The sequence below is a fragment of the Pleurodeles waltl genome, chromosome 8, assembly GCF_031143425.1.
Source record: "Pleurodeles waltl isolate 20211129_DDA chromosome 8, aPleWal1.hap1.20221129, whole genome shotgun sequence".
NCBI lineage: Eukaryota > Metazoa > Chordata > Amphibia > Caudata > Salamandridae > Pleurodeles > Pleurodeles waltl.
In genome coordinates this window covers 12,237,681-12,257,012 of record NC_090447.1, presented here as the reverse complement: position 1 = coordinate 12,257,012, position 19,332 = coordinate 12,237,681, and the positions used below count along the sequence as shown (strand labels likewise).

Below are 19,332 nucleotides of genomic sequence, written 5' to 3'. Positions count from 1 at the left end.
TTCACCGCCCGCCCGGGGGTACAATAAATGTCTATGCGCCTCGGACTCTTCAGGCATCCATCGCCCAGCTCCAGGTCCCCAGCTCTGATGAGTTGAGTTGCAGGGGGCCAGAGCGTGACCCCGCTCACTTGGGCAACACAGCTTCCACCCCCCCCGGGCTAGTGGCCCATACCTCCTCACGCCGCTCCCAGCTCAGCCCCGGCCAGGCTTCACCCCAACAGGCCTCTCGACCGCAGGCCTCATCGCCTCAGCGCCGCGTCTCCACAGCAGCGCGCCGCGCCCAGGCTTCCAATGCATGCACTTCTCACCACCGCCGCCTCAGGTCAACTCCAGACACCGTCTACCTGCCACTGCTAGCACCAGGGCCACAGCGGTCTCCTCACGCCACCAAGACCTCTGCACGCCTCAGCCACACACCATGGATCCACTGGGGCCACCTGGTGGAGGGGCCGCTTAGCCAGGCCTCAGCCCGGCACACCTACATCGAGGCTGCCCCAGGGTGTGGCCCACCTCATCCCGGGCAGAGAGCCCTGCAGCGTCCGCCGACGCGAACTCCCACCACCGCAGCACAATTGCGGGCAGCAGCGTTTCTCTCATCTAATTCTAGTCTTTTCAGTGCAGTTAGTTCAGTGACAGTAACAGGAGCAAAAGTAGAAGCATCAATTCTCTCATCCTCACCCTTACCATGCATTCCAAGCACTATTGCCATTATTATTAGTACACATGCAATTACTAAGCCTATACATACGTATTTACAATATTTCTTTCTACTGTTTTGTGTAGCGTACCCAGTCATGATCTGTATAGAATCAGAGAGCTAGAAGCACCTGTAAAAGAAACTATTTAGCAATCAGTTACAAAGCTGAACGAGCGCAATGTTCACACAGTCTTCTTCAAAAGGCCAGTCACTTATCGGTTAGCAGCATTTGTCTCAATTCGGCAATAACTCAGTCTTTTATCAGTTCAACAAGTGTCTCATCCGGTTTAGCAATGTCTCAGCTGGTTGTTTCGTATCATGTTAGGTTGTAGCAAGCAATGTCATTTATCACCCTTTCAATCGACAGAGTCCATGAAACTTTTCTTTTCTATTGGTATCTCTTCTTCTTCGTTCTCGAGGCTAAGAGATACAAATTCGTCAGTCCAATCGTCATGAACTACATATGCCCATTCTGGACCGGAATATCTTCTGTTCGGTATCCTTTTTCTTTTCAATTTTGCCTCACTAGTACTCTCCTCTTTGGCCAAGTCTTTTCCTTCACTTGAGGATGGTACCACGACAGTCACTTCCTTTCTTTTCTCTTTCACTTTTGGCCTTTCTCCGTCGTTCAAACTTTCTTTAGTCCTTTCTTTTATGGGTGATATACTTAGTCTTCTCTTTGCACCGTGTCCATTTGATGGACCTGCAATCTTTTCTGTGGAAGCTTGAACTGTTTCGTTCTGTTCTGCCTTGTCCCCTCCTTCTGGGGAATCAATCACGTTCTCCTTTTCTTTTTCTCTATCGTCTGCTTCTGGGAAAGCCCTCCTCTGATCAGGCTCTCCTGCTTTTTCACCTTTTTCGAGCCCTTCGTCACCGTTACTTTCTTCGGGCTCTTTATCACTTTCAGCTGCTTCAGGTTCCTTGTCACCTTCAGCTGCTTCAGGCTCTTTGCTACCCTCAGCTGCTTCAGGCTCTTTGTCACCTTCAGCTGCTTCGTCGCTGTCTGAACTTTCTCCTTGGTCTTCCCCAAATGAGTTGGTCTCTTCGTCCTCAGAGAATATCTCTCTATCTTCCGTTCCTGCCTGTTCGCTTTCAGTTCGGTTTTGCTCTGTCTCAGCACTCAGCACTGTTTTATCAGGCACTGGCAGCTTTAGCGCTTCAACTTCCTCATCTGTGGGACACAACACTTTCTTTGTGTGACTGGCGTGAATCCAGTTGGGAACCCCCGCACACTTCACAGCGGTAGTTGTCGTCAGGATCACTTGGAAAGGGCCTTTCCAACGGGGTTCCAGACACGACTTTCTCACGTGCTTCTTTACCACGACCCAGTCACCTGCTTTCAGTGCGTGTCCTGGACCTTGGATCGGTGGCAAGGTGGTCGCTTCCACCTGGTGAGAGAAAGAGCGAACCACGTCAGCCAGACCCTCACAGTAGTCTAACACCATATCATCTGTAATATTCAAAAGCGCGTTTGAGGGAACTGCAGGAAGTCTCATAGCCCTGCCCATGAGAATTTCGTGCGGAGACAATCCAGTCTTTCTATCAGGGGTGTTTCTCATTGACATTAGCACCAAGGGCAATGCGTCAGGCCATTTCAAATTTGTCGATGCACATATTTTCGCCATTCTTGATTTCAATGTACCATTCATTTGTTCCACCAGTCCTGAGGCTTCAGGGCGATAGCTACAATGCAATTTTTGCTCAATGTTCAGTGCTGCACAAAGTAACTTTATCACCTCGTTATTGAAGTGACTTCCCCTATCTGATTCTAAAGAGATCGGGAATCCGAAACGTGGTATTAATTCCCTCAACAATAGTTTTGCAACTGTAAGGCTGTCATTTCTACGTGTGGGGTATGCCTCAACCCAGTGACTAAAAATGCACACAATCACCAACACATACTTCAGACCTCCATGAACAAGCATCTCAATGAAGTCCATCTGCATTCGACTAAATGGGCCACTGGCTCTTCCAATGTGGCTCGCATTCACAACTGTTCCCTTTCCTGGGTTCATCTGCTGGCAAGTGACACATCGATGGCAAACTGCTTCTGCAGCTTGACGAAACCTGGGGTTAAACCAATCAGTTTTGAACAATCTTATCATGGCATCTCTCCCTAGGTGAGCTTGCCCATGATAGAACCGCGCAAGCTGTGATAAGAGACTATTTGGCAAAACAAATTTTCCCTCATTTGAAACCCATAATTCGTCTGGTCTCTTTATACATTGTGATTTAATCCAGGAATCTCTTTCATCCTCCCCGACGTTATTCTGTAATGCTTTTAATTCGTCTATTGTATCTACGACCTTCAAGGCAAATGCTTCAGCTGGTTCAAGCTCTGGTTCATTTATCGAATTCCATTCATCTCTGAGCAATATACAGTTCAAGGCACAAAATCTTGCAACTTGATCCGCATATGCATTTCCCAGAGAAACATAGTCTTGTCCTTTCGTATGAGCACTACACTTTACCACTGCAACTTCGGCTGGCATTTGAATGGCGTGTAACAATTCCCTTATCCTTTCCCCATTTTTCACTGGGGATCCTGAAGAAGTCAGAAAACCTCTCTGTGACCATAGTTGTCCAAAATCATGCACAATCCCAAACCCGTACTGACTATCAGTGTAAATGGTGACTTTCATCAATGCAGACAGTTGACATGCTCTTGTAAGGGCTACAAGTTCTGCTACTTGTGCAGAATAGACTCCTTGAAGCCACCCCGCTTCCAACACACCTGTTACAGTACATACCGCATATCCTGCTTTCAAAATTCCCATCCCATCTCTTAGACATGAACCATCAACGAAAACAATTTGGTCATTTTCATCAAGCTTAGTATCCTTAATGTCAGGTCGAGGTTTTGTGCAAAATTCAGTCACCTGAAGGCAGTCATGCTCGACGTCCTCAGCGTTCTCAATTTCAACAATTTTTCCAGGGAGCAAGGTTGCTGGATTCAACGTAGTGCACCTTTTCAGCTGCACATTCGGTGAGCCCAGAATTATCGTTTCATACCTTGTGAGTCTTGCTCCAGTCATGTGTTGCGTTCGGGAGCGGGTCAAAAGTATCTCAACTGAGTGAGGGACCATGACTGTTACTGGGTGTCCCATCACTATTCCTTCACTCTGAGTGAGGCTGATACCAACTGCTGCTACGGCGCGCAAACACCCTGGAAGTGCTGCTGCGACCGGATCCAAAGTAGCTGAAAAATACGCTACTGGTCTATTTATGCCACCATGGGCTTGAGTCAAGACAGACAAAGAACATGCATCACGTTCATGACAAAACAATGTGAAGGGCTTTGTGTAATCAGGCATATCTAAAGCTGGAGCCCTGCACATGCATTCTTTCAATTCAACAAAAGCATCCATCTCATCTCCTTTCAGCTCAATCTGATCCAAGGCATCCTTCTGGGTCAACTTCAGTAAAGGCTTTGCTAGAGTTGAGAAGTTGGGAATCCACTGGCGACAGTAGCCCACCATCCCCAAAAACTTCCTCACCTCCCTCCTTGTCTTTGGTGGACTCATCTGAAGTACACTCGTTATTCTTTCCTTCATTATTCTCTGCGACCCTTTCTCTATCTGGTGACCCAAGTATTTCACTTTCTTCTGACAGAACTGCAATTTGGAAGGAGACACCTTATGTCCATTCCTTCCCAAATGGTTCAACAGAGCAATGGTATCGGCTGTGCAGCCACTTTCTGTCTTTGATGCAATCAGTAAGTCATCAATGTACTGTACTAGAGTTGACTCGAATGGCAATTCTAATGCTTCCAAGTCTTTCTTTAGAATCTGATTGAATATTGACGGTGACTCAGAAAACCCTTGAGGAATTCGACACCAACTGTACACTCTGTCTAAGAATTTGAAACAAAAGAGAAATTGGCTGTCCTCATGAAGAGGCACCGAGAAGAACGCCTGTGACAAATCGATGACTGAGAACCACTCGGCATCGCAAGGAACTTGAAACATTATCACAGCTGGATTTGGTACGACAGGGCAACACTTGACTATGATGTCATTTATTTTCCTCAAGTCCTGCACGAGTCGGACCTTTCCACTCGGCTTTATTAGTCCCATGATTGGTGAATTACATGGACTGCTTAACACTTCTTTCAGCACTCCCTGCTTTACAAACTCGTCAATAAGTTGGGCAACTTTCATGAGGGTGTCTTGTGCCATGTGGTATTGTGGGGTCTGGGGAAAGGTTGCATTGGGCTTTACAGTCACTCTCACTGGTTCCACTCCTTTCATCAATCCCACCTCTCTCCCTGTCATATCCCACACTTCCTTTCCGACTGTTTCCCGTAATTCAGCTGGAATATCTTCTTCAGTTATCATCGGGAACAGACAAATCAGAGGATAATCTTCATCTACAGTTTCCATCTCATCCCCCTCTACACTGTCCTCTTCTTCCCCATCACTGCTCGTCTGAATTTTTATTCCCTCGTTCGAACACATAATCGAACAACCCAATTTGCACAATAGGTCTCTCCCTAGCAGTGCTATCGGGCTTGAGTCACATACCACAAATTGGTGTAACCCTTGATAGTTACCAATGCTGACTGGTACCAGATCTGTAATTGGGTTTGTCAGGTGCCTGTTTGCTACTCCCACCACTTGAACTGTCCTCCCTGAGAGTGGCAAATTTGGTACTTCAATGCTCTTAACAGTTGAACGTGTTGCTCCTGTGTCAACCAAGAATGAGACACGATGACCCATTACTCTTCCCTCCACGTACGGACCCTTTTGGTCAACTTCCAAGGATGCTGCAAGCACACAATCTCCTTCCTCTCCTGAACTTTCACTCTCCCATACATTGTTTATTCCACTCTCACTGTGTAATGGGAACTGTTGTACAGTGCCATTTGTACTCATTACCTGACCCGAGACCTGTGGAGGAACCATCACTTGCTGCTGACTCATTGGTGCCAAAGGTATTTGCATTTGCTGAATAGGTACCATGGGAAACTGCTGTTGCATTGGCTGCATTTGCGTCACCTGCATACGAGGCATCTGCACCTGCTGCGGCTGCATAGGTTGTAATCCCTGCAACTGATTTATGGTCTGAAAATTTGGATTTGGACCTCTCATTTTCGGTCCCCTCATTGTCTGTAATGCATTGACATCATTGTTTTGCTGACCAACACCTGCACCTGCACCTTCCTGCACCACCATCGGGCACTCGCGTTTCCAATGTCCGACAATTCCGCACACGTGACACGGCATCACCTTCTTCATTGCCTGTACGCCATTCACAACAGTGTTCAAATCCGGACCATTATTCACAAAACCTCCTCTGCCTCTGCCTCTCGCCTGTGGCTGAAACGCCATGTTTCCCTGCAACTGCGGCTGCGGTTGCGGTACCTGTTGTTGGAACCCCTGCAACCCTTGCAGACCTTGCAGACCTGTCTGAGCTGCCTTAAGCTGCATCATCATCACCTTCTCTTTCAACCTTTTCTGTTTCACCTCAATTTCGTCGCTACAGTATTTCGCATAATTCAATACTTCATCAATAGGTTTCGACTGCCAACAAATCAAATGCGACTTTATCATCTGACTTATCTCTGGTCTCAGCCCTTCCACAAATCTAAACACAAAATGAAGCATGTCCTTCGCCTCTATTGTTTCCGTGCCACTGTAGTTCTTGAACGCCTTCAGCAACCTCTCATAGTAACTATGAATTGACTCTTTAGCCTCTTGGGCAGTTCGATCGATCTTCTGCCAATCCACATTCTTCGCGGCAACCTTCGTCTTCAAATGCTCAATCAACTTATAGTACACGCTCATCACCATAGGTGATGGTGCACCCGTCTCCCTGTCTCTCTCTGGTTCACTTGTCGGCCAACCTACAGCTCTTTTGCAATCCTCCCACAAGTCTGCTGGAACCACAATCTCAAAGAGAGTGTTCAGGTCTTCCCAGAGACATTTTGCAAGCTTCACAAACCTGTCAGTCTGTTGATACCATTCAATCGGTTTCTCTCTCAGTTTGGGAAAGTCGTCCGTAAAAGACTGAATGTCGCTTCTATGCCATGGTACATGTATTAATTTTGCCCCTGCTGTCTCCCTCATTGGTAACATGGTTACTGCCTCGCTACTCTGTGGTCTTTTCTCATTGTGCTCTGTAGCACTGTCCCTCCTCTTTTCCTTTCTCTTTACCCACCTGCTTTCCCACTTGTCTAAACACCTCCACACTTGTGCACTCTGCAGCAATTCTCTAAGGTGCGCCTTCATGCCTGCTGACCTCATGTGTTCAAAATCTGTGGTCCCAAAATCCAACCTGTAGCTTCTGCTCAAGTGTTTTGTCTTGTCTATGTCAACCCCGTTTTTGTCAGCTATTTCCTGCAAGCTTTTATGTACCTTGTTCACTTCCTTTGTAATCCTGGGACATAGATACCTCAGCTCTTCTTCCGAGTAGGACTCTAACCTATTCACACCCATAGTCCCTTCCACCAATTCTTGTGCTTCCATGTTCAACCTCATCCTATTCATATAATCTTCTCCCTTCCCACTGGCTGAGCTTTGTGTGGAATGCAGACTGTTGAACCACTGTGTCAGTTGTTGCGCATTCAACCCCATCAGTGTAGCATTCACATCGACTGCCATTGATGGTTGCGGCAACTTTTCAGTGTTCGATGTTAGAGGTATTATCAGTGGGGGACTCGACCTCACCAGTTTTGACTGAGCACATATGGGACTAAACTCCATCAAGGATCCAGATCCAGTTGGCTGAGCCGCTATCGGAGTTATCCCTGGAGTGTTTTCTATGCACCTCCTTTCTGTCCCACTCTGCAGCATTGATCCTTGACTGCTCATACCCAAGTTAGGCTGACTGTACAAAGGTACCGGTGGACCTACAGTAATGGGTAACGATATCGCATCTGGGTTCTGTCCATTTCCCATGTTCTGAGACATGTTCATTCCCACACTATGGGTCATCATTGCCGGCATGCCCATCTGACTCCCCGTCATCTGAGCATGTGCTGTCCCCCCCTGCATCTGCTTTTGAGGCATCAAAAACTGGGTTGATTCAGCTTGTACCATGGTTGGGTTGTGACCATTCTGTCCTCCCATTGCGGCTGGATCTAGAATCATTCCCGTACTATTGTCGCTGCTGTAATATCTTGGGATCTGCGGCTGATAATTTTCTGCTGGTTTCAACATGGGCACATCTGAATATATTCTCCTAACCTGCGGTATCTGCGGGGTGAACAGTAAACTCGGGTCCTTAGATCCCGATGATGCTCCTGAACTCTGGGTTTCACTGTTCTGTACCGGTGCCGGAGGGGCAGAACTGGTACTTGGACCTTGTCCACTCTCCGCATAAGGTGGTGGACGGTCGTTCAGCAATTGCATTATTAACTCCTCATCCTCTAACTCCTCTTCTCTTCTCAACTTTTCCTCGTCCTCTCTATCCTTTGAACACCTCCTGTTTGTCTTACAGGTAGCCTTCTTACCTGTCTCCTCTTCTTCCTTAGTAATTGCGGGAAACAATTTTATCCCCTGCAATACATCTGACCTTCTGTGCATTATCCCACCTAGCGTCCGCTAGTGTCTTTTCTACCTTCCTTATCCTAGTCTCAAACTTATTTTGCTGCTGCTGTCTAGCCATTAGTTCCCAAATTGCTAGAGCCTCAAACTGTGCTGGCCTTGGAGGTACCTTCATGTCGTACATCGCGAACCTCAAATTCTCTAGGATCCTTATATTGAATGTCCCATGTATCGGGAACGCTACGCTCCCATGCTTCTCTGTCAGTTTGTGCCATTGCTTTAGCCAAAGACACGGAGCTACCCCCTTTTCCTCCATTACAATGTAAGCTGGTGTGCCCTCGGGCGGCGTTTCCTCTCCTACGCTCGCTTTAATGTATGTCTCCCCCTTCATCGCACTCCTAAATGCTTTAAAAAATTTCATTTTCTCATCTTTTATTTCACAAAGTTTGTAATCAATAAGTGACTTTTATTCCCGGAATACTCTTCGCTTGCCTTTCCCCTTCCAATCGAGCCCCACGGACTGCGTCCAATCCGTGCGCGACCCTTCTCTACAACCAACCTATCCCAGCGCGGCTCCTAGTGACGTCACACTCACACACTGCGGCTGACAAAGCCTCGCAGCTAGTCCTCCTTCACTCAGCTCCTCTCGTAACAACTTCTTGCATGTATCGCGAGCTACCAAAAATATAAAACAGATCTGTCGGTTTACTACAGGAAGGGTAACACAACCGCTTCAGGACCTTAGGGATTTTTCACTAGCCTCGGCAGTTATTCCATCTTTCTCGGTCCCCACTTTCGCAAGCAAATCTGACCCGCAGACCTACTCTCAACTTGTCAATGATCTATTCTAGTGCACTTAGAATTTTGTCAAAGCCCGAAGTCGAAGTTTCTTTCACTCCCTTAACACACGCACCGACTCGTTGACCACGCCCGATCAACCTACTAAACCGACCAGACCACAACATAAAACAACATACTCCGGAGTCTCTTGACCTCGCAGGGCCCGTCTCAACAACAACAACCACGTGGACCTTTTTATGCACGAAGCGCCACATGCACATGAAGTTCGACGACTTCCCTACTCTCACACTCGGAGTCGCACCTCCGCTATTTCTATGAAGTTCAACGACTTCCCTACTTCTATACTCGGAGTCGCACCTCCGCTATCCTCTAAAAAGAAAAAAATTCCTCGCAACCTTCTCACACAATCCGGGCCAATAAGCTGTGCAAGCGCAAAACCCTAACTTCATTCATACCATCACTAGTACCGCCAACGCCGATTCCACACCTCCATTCTCTTCATTCGCAAGCTCCGAGATCCCGGGAAAGTCGCGGTGGACTTAGCCCATCATCATTCTGTCAATCTGTTTTATTCAAGAAAATCTAATTCAACTTCTCGAATGGGGTCTCAAAAGGCGTAACCGTTAATTCAACACCATGTACTTTAAGAGTACGGGGTCCCAAAAGACGTAACCGTCCTCTGCTACCATCTACTGATAGAGCGGTCCCTACTAATAATTTACCTGTATTTAGGACGCTCTTTAGGCCGATGAATCTTTTGGCTAAGTGGGACTCTCCTTACTCTATATTGGTCGATTTAATCAAATCAATAATCAATTACGAACATAAGCAATGCCCTGATCAACATAACATTTAACAATTAATCCAGAATACATTTCGGCGAACCCTGACCTTTCAGTCAGGAATAACCACACCAGTTTATTCAAAGTTAGTGAATTTATTTCCCTATATTAACAAAGCTAGCACAATATAGATGTGTCTCAACACCAAATGATAAACATAAATGAACATTAATAGCTGTCCATAGCAGCGAAACAGGTGTAATCTATGTAGCATTTGAATAACAAGGCATTCGATAATAGCAATGCAAATCACTAATACGATAATCTGTAATGAACTAATTGCATACATTTAGTCAGCATAACAAGATCTCCAATTTCATCGTGCGACAAAAGGAATCCTCATCTAACCTCGAATTAGCATCAGCATGTGGGACTTCATGCAAAAACAATTTAGCAACATCAATTTAGAAAACTCCTAACTAGGGCTCTTATCAAATATCAGCAGTTGGTTACCTAAAAGAAAGACAATGCAATTGTACAATTTCCTTTCATATTTACCAATTACGATCAGCATACAAGGAAGTCTTCGTCTCACAGGTACCGTTTCTCGATCAACATGGGACGGGGCAAAGGGGCAAGGTGGACGGGGCAATTGCCTCACGGCGGCAAGGTAAAAGTACTACTTCATGCAAGGGACAAATCGAAGTTAAAGTCTCTAGGGTAAGAATCATTTAAGTCTCTTTCTCTCGATTAGAGAAAGCATCAAAGTCTCTCAAAATGGCGTCGCAGCAAGGTGGACCATAATAGCTGCAATGTCCAAATGTTCGTAATCGCTGGCAAATGGCTCCTTTCTTCTCGTGCACCTGGTTTAAATAGACAACAGTTCAAATCCAGTAGGGTCTTCCATTGGAGGGTTCATAGGTTAGCTTCAAATTATCCAATCAAAAACAACAGTTCTCAAGCTTTTACTTAAGCATACATTATCCTTGGAGACGAGTACGCAAGTTGCAACATTTTATACCAATTAACTCACTTTCAGAGCTTCCATTGTCCGCACCTGCAGATTGACCTTGGAGTAAAGAGAAAATATGCCAGGCTGGCACGAAACCTTAAGATAAGCATGTGAACGATCTCAGTGGAAAAGTACAGCTTCAAGCAAAAATACACGTTTAATAGCACATTGGAAAAATACGAGCATCTAAACCGTGAGACCAGGCAACTAGGCCGAAGCCTGCACTAAAGTAATGCTAAGCTAAGACATTTTCAAACAAGCAAATCATAGCACACGTTTACGATTATGTCGGATTAGTGCAATTCTAATACATCACGTTATATAAAGCACGCTTATAAATGTTGGCAAACTACTCTGAGGGCACATTTTGTCCCCGTACAATCTTTATTAGTTCGGTTAAAGTCACACATGATTATTGCAGCACTACGTTTAAGCGCTAATAAATGTAAAACCTTCTTTTCAGCTTCATCACAGTTCACACAGAGATCTATGGGAGGTGCTGCTGATAGATATAGCAGAGCAATTTGTGCAGTTATCTATGGGAAATACTGCTGATAGAGGCATTGGGGCTGTTTATACGGTGACATACGGGAGGAGCTGCTCTTAGTAGCTCTAAGAACAGGTTAAACTACTTGTTCCGTGAATGCTGCTGGTCTGAGGAATATTAACTCTCACTCTCACAGAGTCTACCTTCAGCTCTCCTTGTTGAATGAACTTTGCAGACAATCAGTGCCTTTATCATTACAAATGCTGTATTCTCCTTCGAGCAGACTAATTATCAGTGGTTCATTGTGCTCCCTCCTACCACTGGCCTTACCTCCCCTACCCGGAATAACGTCATCAGATGTATAGGAAGGTCACCCCGTCCACCTGCGGGCCCCGCATACACCTGAGGGAGGAGGGGGGCTGCAGTTTGGGCTGATGGTCGCTGATGTATGGTTTATTGTTTACACACATGTCACCGCCATTGCATGCAGGGTGTCTCTTCCTAACTGCAGTGTGCTGATACTTTTGTAAACAATATATAGGGCACAAAATCAATGTAGGACGATATCTCGGTACTTCACAGAACGCTTAACCTGCAAACATAGAAATCAAAAGCATCTTTTGCAAAAATATGAACGACCACATTCACAACTTGCATAAGTAAATGTCTCCCTACCTGAATGTGACTGAGTGTTGCCCAAATAAATACAGACTGAATTCTTCCGATGGAGATCTTTCAAGGTATAATTTTACGCAGCCCGTATTTGGGAAGCAATGTTTTTTCAAAATATATATTGCAGCCTGTGTTTTACCACTGAACTGCACTGATGCATCGTATATCTGTGGAAACAGCTGTTTGTCTGCTTTTCACTAGGTATCCGTGAATTAGGGCCCATATTTATAGTATCGTTGCGCAGTTTTGCGTCGAAAAGTATAAATATGGGTCTTGGTTTTGTAAGGCCATGTCTATCTGTGCTGCTGCCATTCAGGTCCCAAGGAAATACTCAGTTTCCCATCTAACTTAACTGGCCATATTGTCAGTATTTAATGTATTTCAGCCTGTAATGAAGTGAAATATTTGTCATGCAACGTCACTCACTTAGCAGCTCTTTGATACTGTGTACGACTTTAAACCGAACACTCAGTCATGGTCAGTGCATAAAAAACACTGGTGTTGGTGCCTGTGTTGGAATAAGTCCGTTATATGTCCTGTAGTAGGTTATACGAACAGCAATCACACGAGGCGAAACACTGTTGACTTTGACTTCAATGCACGTGTGATGTATGTCTTGAAGCAGGATACGGTAGTTCAGTGGTTACTAGGATGGTGCAGGGACTCCCTTTGATTCTATACTTCAGGACAGACATCCCTCCTCCACACAATGGGTGATGTATGTCTTGAAGCAGGATACGGTAGCTCAGTGGTTACTAGGATGGTGCAGGGACTCCCTTTGATTCTATACTTCAGGACAGACATCCCTCCTCCACACAATGGGTGATGTATGTCTCGAAGCAGAGTAGGGTAGCTCAGTGGACATGCCACGGTTACTAGGATGGTGCAGCAAGCAACCATGAGAACATCCAAGGAACACTCACCCAAGCACTGATTATCCAAGGTGGACATAAATGATGCGATAATGAACAATTATCAATGAAAAATCACTCTTTGTTCCAGTAATTTTCAAACTACCTACAACCAGGTAATTTTGAGCTGTTGTTTCAAAGCCTCATCACTTAAACAAGAGTTAGAGTCGAGAGTTTTGAGGTTTAATGTAACATCTGTGTCTCCCTTTACTTCTGATTTCCAATAGGTTTCTTATTTTGGAGTGATCTCCATTGGGACCCCTGCCCAGGAGTTCACTGTGGTCTTTGACACTGGCTCGTCTAATCTCTGGGTCCCATCGACCTCCTGCAAAAGCACCTCCTGCTGTAAGTATTTGTATTTTTGTGAAAGACTCACAGAATTGTGCATGCGCAGAACTCGCTGGACCAAAGTCTTGAAAAATAGAGATGAGCAAAATGATCCTCGGATAATCCTTTAAATTGCATAAACTGAAGTCAAGACATAGGGCTTGATTTACATCTTGGTGGTATGCATACTCAGTCGTATGGGTGACAGAGTATCTATGCACTATAAAAGTCCTTCTGACAAGTGTATATGCAAGCGGACCATAGCTTTAATGAAGGCAGAGACTTCTCCATACCTACAGTGATTAAGCCCCTCCGACAGCCCTGCCGAGTAAGGGTGTCAGAGGCAGACCTCTGATTCCACCTACATAATTTGGATGAGCAGAATTAGAGGTCAGTTTTCACTGCCCGTCACTGCCAGGAAAACCACAGCATTAAGGGGAAATGATAACTCCTAAATGCTCCCCTCACTTTGGAAGAAGCCTTTCATAGTATTCTCTTTTTTGTTTTTTAAAAGAAAATCAACTTAGAGATTTTCTTTTTGAAAATAATAAAACTGTTTGGTGGAGGGCTCTACCAAACAGAGAAATTCACTGACGGGAACCACCAGGAGGATGGTTCTTACTAATGCTTTGAAAATAATTGCCACCTTGGCGATCATTTATAAATATGGCCGGCAGTCTCTCCACCAGATGGATGGAATAGTACAATGAACAATGGGCCGACCCCCAGTATAAAAATCAGGCGCACACCCTGATAGAGGTATCTGGGACGCAGGAAACAATAAAAAATCAACAAGCTCAAAAGATAAAAAGGCCTGATTTAGGAAAACTGCATTGAGCACCACTATTGCCACCATGTGTGCGCCATACTTAAGATACTGTGCACCATGGCAGTAGTTAGGAGAACTAGCGTCAACATTTTTGATGCTAGTTCGGACCTTTGGAGGATTAGCGTAAAACAAATTGAGGCTAATCCTGCAAAGCCCTTTGAGGCCCATTGAAACCAATGGTGTGCCTCCTTTTAACGCCTGCTCTGAGCAGCTGTTAAAAGTATTAAAAAAATGATGCAAAGAAATCTTTTAAATTTCTTTGCACCATTTTCTTGGCCCCCCAAAATGGGAATGCCCTCTTAGCCTACATTATGCTTGGCACAGACATAATGTGGCGCAAAGGGTTAAAAAGTGGTGCCCTGCATGCATTGTGCCACTTTGTAAATATAGCACTGCGTTTTTGGCCTTCTAATGCCACATTAGCATAAAAATAATTTGACACTAATGCGGTGCAAGGTGCTCCTAGGGACTCCTAAATTTGCTCCAAAGAGTTTAAGGTCCAGACAAAAGGGTCTTGCAAACGTATGATCCTACTATATCACTATATGTTACCTCCAACCTGCCCTAACCTGGATGTTTTCAAAGTTCCTGATACAAAGCGAATGTACTCCCACTCCACATCCAAGCCTCAACAACTCTTCTTCTTGAATTTCACAAGAAGCTGAAGAGCTGGCTTTCAATTAACCAACCTACAAGAAGGCTGGGCTAGGCACGCACACCTGCTCAGTGCCTAGATACTATTGTGGGTGATTGTGTGCTTTACAAATACACGTTGCATAACATAACTTGTGCTGAGCCTGACCACTACCACTTAGCTTGCAAGGGTGTTAACAATACTGCTGGTTTGAAGGTTTTATTCCTCCAGTGTCTGTTCTCCATTACATCTTTACTGGTTCATTCTTATTATATTTAGTGTTATTATAGTCTGTCCTCGTCTGAATGTCAGCTTCTCCTCAGAAAGCCCCCCCCCCTATCCGCATCAACTCTGCCTCCCTCGTATGCCACAAATTCTGGTAAACATTTTATTCTTTGCACCACAAGGCCACAGGGCGTTCTTCACTACCAACACTTTCTTGCTTGTATCCTACAAGTTGTGCATGTGACCTTATTATGCTGGCTATTTCCTTGTCTGATTATTTTTGAATGAGTCACACAATTGTTCACATGTAGAATACACTACATCAATCTCTTGAAAAGCAGGGATATCACCTTAGTTTTGCCTACATTGTTACCACTAATAGTGCATTATGAGTCATACCCTCTTCGCTCCTGTTTACCTTCTACACCTCATGCCTACTAAATTCTACACCTCATCGAGCACACCCTTGTCAATCCTACTGCATCAAAATGATTGCACTCGTCACAACGCCCCTTAAGAAACTCTTGTTGCTCCTGTCATCACCATCTTGTTTGTAAACCAAATCTAGGTTGGTTCTTCGTGGTGGTGACCAGGGAGACCTTGCTTCTATACATTTTTCTGAATGGCCACTGCATGCCCAGAAGAAGGGGAAGTAGGATGACAATTAACTTCAAATAACCCACTTCCCCCACTCTCCACTACTCTAAACACTAATGACCAAAGTAAAGGTCCTAGTTTCCATAGGTGAAGCATTTTTTGTTTTGCTAATAACTTTGGATCAGTTTGACAAATCATCACAACATTTTCAAAACTAATTTGCCACTCACTTCAGCTTCTGTCTTCAAAGTTTCAGGGTAGTTTGTCAAGCGGGGGCCGAGAAAAAGTGGGGGTCTCAAGATGCAACAGTCGCCAGTAGGTAGTTATATTTAGGATCTAGTTTGCATAGGCAAAGCGTTTTTTGTTTTGCTAATAACTTTGGTGCAGTTTGTTGAATATTCACAAAAGTGATGTGTGTGTAGTAGTTGATAAGGTTAAAGTGAGCTCTTTGCCGTACGCCACTCATCTGTCTCCTTTTCTTATTTATAAAAAAAAAAAAAATAGTATTTTTTGAAGTATATCGAAGTTTACTTTTCTGGAAGGTGTCATCAGTGATGTCAGTTGAGATCAAATCAGTGATGTCATCAGTGATTTTACTGACCTTGTCATGAGTGATGTAATATGTGAGGTCATAAGCAGTGCATTTTGGCTTGTAAGTCATAGTTCGTTCAGGTGACAACAACTGCTGAACTTCTATGGTTTTGTGTGTTGAAAATCTGAACCTACCTATAACGTCTCTGTAACCTTTGCTTTAATCAGTGAAGATATAAGTTTTTTTTATTCTAATTCCTAACTATAACATCCTTGTAACTTTTGCTTTTTTTTTGTGAATTTCAAAGTTTTTTTTAACATTAAGTGATATTAAATTACCTTACATTAATCCAAACCTCACTGCGTAGGCCCTGTGACCAACACCCCGTAGGCACCCAACCCCCAGCCATGCAAGGACAAAGGCTGTCTGTGGTGGGAGGTGGCCTCAGGGCCTGGCCACAGCGAGCAATCCCCCGTAGGCGTTCAACCCCACTGCAAGCACTGCCAAAGGCTGTGCGCAGTGGGGGTAGGCCGTAGGGGTTTTTCAACATGGAAATCCAGAGAAAACACCTTTGCTTTGCCTTGGATAAGTTCAATAAGTTGGGATGTTTTGCCCTATACAGAACGGGAGCTTCAACTGGGGCATCTGATTTATTTACATTTGTAAGTGCTTCCCCTTGAGGTTTAATTTCTGTGAAATGAGCACCGGTGTCAGAATGGATCCTTACCTGCTTATTTATCCAAGAAGAGTCCACAGTTTTATGCAAAATATCTACCCAACTGGAGCACATTTTACTAGCTAATTAGTAACTGCTACCTCGTTGGGCAATTGTATTGTGCAAATTCTGCTCTACCACTATATAATGGACCCCAAGGTGATGCATCCAGTGACCATGTCCGGCCTAATTTTGGGAATATGACTGTTCCTCAAGTGTCTTCCTACTGAAATTTGTGCTTATATGAATCCTTCTATAGAGAAGACAGCAATTCTAGAAAGAGTTAAACCTCCACCAAACAAAGTTACTTTCTCTTAATATGAAGTACTGCTTTGTTTGGTGGAGATGTGCTCATAATCCTCAGTATCACAAACACTCGAAGGACATTTTAGTAAGCTGTCCATCAAGCTGGAAAAACAAAGGATGACAAATGCATATCACTAACATGTACGGGGCGGGGGAAAACAGATGGAGCATCAAGGTCATTTGCGCATTTGCATACTTAAGTAATTAAAAGGATGACACAACATTGTGACAGTCACGATAGAATAGATTGTGCTCCAATACAGCAAGGATGCAGTCACCTCCATCAAGTATTCCAGATCAGTTTTTAACGTGGAATTGCAGAGATAACACAGTTGCTTTGCCTTGGATAAGTTCAAGAATTTGGAAGGATTTGCCTTTTATAGAAGCGAGCCTCAACTGGGGCACCTGCTATGTTTATATGTGTAAGTGCTTCCCATTGAGGTTTAATTTCTGTGAAATGGGCATTGGTGCTGAATGGGTCCTCCCCTGCTTATTTTTCTAAGAACTGAACAATGTGGACTCTTCTAGACTGCGGGGGGAGCCTCAAGTCCCATTTCTCCCACGTGCAGGAAGCAGCAAAAAATGATGGCACAATTGTTCAATCTGCTTTCCTGCCCACTCCACAAAGGGCAGGGAAAAAAATTAAAAGACAATTCCCAGAGATTGGGAGCAGTTTTCCTGCTCGTTCTGGCAGAGAGAGGATTTACAGTTTGCTCTCGCTCGGCAGGAGCTGTCATAGCAACACTACCTACAATGTCCCGAGGGTGGGCACCTCGGGATATCGGGAGCCAGCCCTGGGGAATGGTGATCCCCTGGGCCATTAGTGGCTCCGGGGGGGGGGGGCCACGATTATCCTCCATGATTTTGCAGCAAACATCTAACAAAAATGCTTTTTGACTCAGGCGGGGTACCTGGGGAAGTCCAGCACGAGGCCTAGGGAGTCCAGGTATTCCTACCCTGCCCCCTTTTCTTTATTTGTAATTTTTCTTGTGATTCAGCTGAGTCCAAGTCCCAAAATGGCTGCCAACACTTACTGGTTGAAGTGTTGGAAGCCAATCAGGTATCAGTATGGGACTGTCAGATCCACAGAAGATCCTTGTCCCTGGATGGAGACTGCAGATTCCATTTATCAAATTAACCACTTCTGAATCATCTTAACCTTCCTTTAAATATTAGAAAGTCATTTCTACGAAGGCCTTGCGGCCTATGAGGCAGGGATGCCGGTTTGCATGAGTCCAAGTGCCACCTGGCAGCTGAACACCACCTTCATTGAGGTGTGAACCTGCTCCCAAACCTGAGACTAAGGCCCTGGGTGTGGGGAGGTGTTCTGTTCTTCTGAAAGGATGACCGTTTGGGCTGTGAATTTAATTAATTTCAAGGTGTTATCCTAACTTATCACAGACCCCAACAGCGAAGCCATTTACTGTCAAGTGACCCAAGACACTGGAAGAAGGCAAAACTGTGACTTAAAATCCAACCTTGCCATGAAAGATACTTTTTGAATTACAATTCATTTGAGTGTAAATCCCATTTCTTTACTTGCTCATGGGGAGAGATATACCTTGCAACTGGGACAGCCATATTTAGGAGTTTTTCACATTATACTTTTCAAATACAGTGCACCCTGCCCTATTATACTTTAGGGGATACTTTAGGGGTTACTCATAAGTATTTTAAAGGAATGTTTAGGCCTCACAAAATATTGATTTTCCCTACGTAAAAATGGCAGTTTAAAACTTCACTGCAGGCCTGCAGTGGCAGGTTTGAGGCATGTTTTAAAAGGAAAGGCCACTATAGTGGTTTGCACAATGTGTGCTGCTGGCCCATTAGTAGAATTTAATATACTGACCCTGGGTACAGGTTGTACCATTCTACTAGGTACTTACAAGTAAATTAAATGTGCCAAATAGGTGTAGTCCAATTTTACCACCTTTGAAGGAGAGAACAAAAGCACTTTAGCATTGGTTAGCAGTGGTAAAGAGAGACCTAAAGTGAAAACAAAAAGGAGGGAAGGCAAAACGTTCGAGGAGGAAATGCCGCACCAAGGATGTAAGGTCTAACAATAATCAATTACATATTTAATTAACAATAAAAAAGGATAAACATTAAAATACACATAATTATGATTTAATTATCTTCCCACTATAATTCCTACACACCTGTCAACAGGCTACTACAATATAGATTACCAATTACATTTAAAATTACAAACTATATTTAACAAATAATAATAACAAGTTTACTAACAATCCTAGCACCTAAAGTTGATACACCACCTCATATATATCATTATTAAAAGCTATATTTATTACAGCTAC

The 19,332-nt window shown here is 44.4% G+C and overlaps 1 protein-coding gene across 1 annotated transcript in view; it reads left to right on the top strand.

Annotated features, from left to right (window-relative positions):
- The window catches only part of LOC138249014 (pepsin A-like), a 128,463-nt gene that overhangs the window by 37,725 nt on the left and 71,406 nt on the right, over window positions 1-19,332 (top strand). The window contains exon 4 of the mRNA XM_069203071.1: window positions 13,077-13,194. Within this exon, the coding sequence (XP_069059172.1) occupies window positions 13,077-13,194 (118 nt within the window). The remainder of the gene's footprint in view (window positions 1-13,076; window positions 13,195-19,332) is intronic.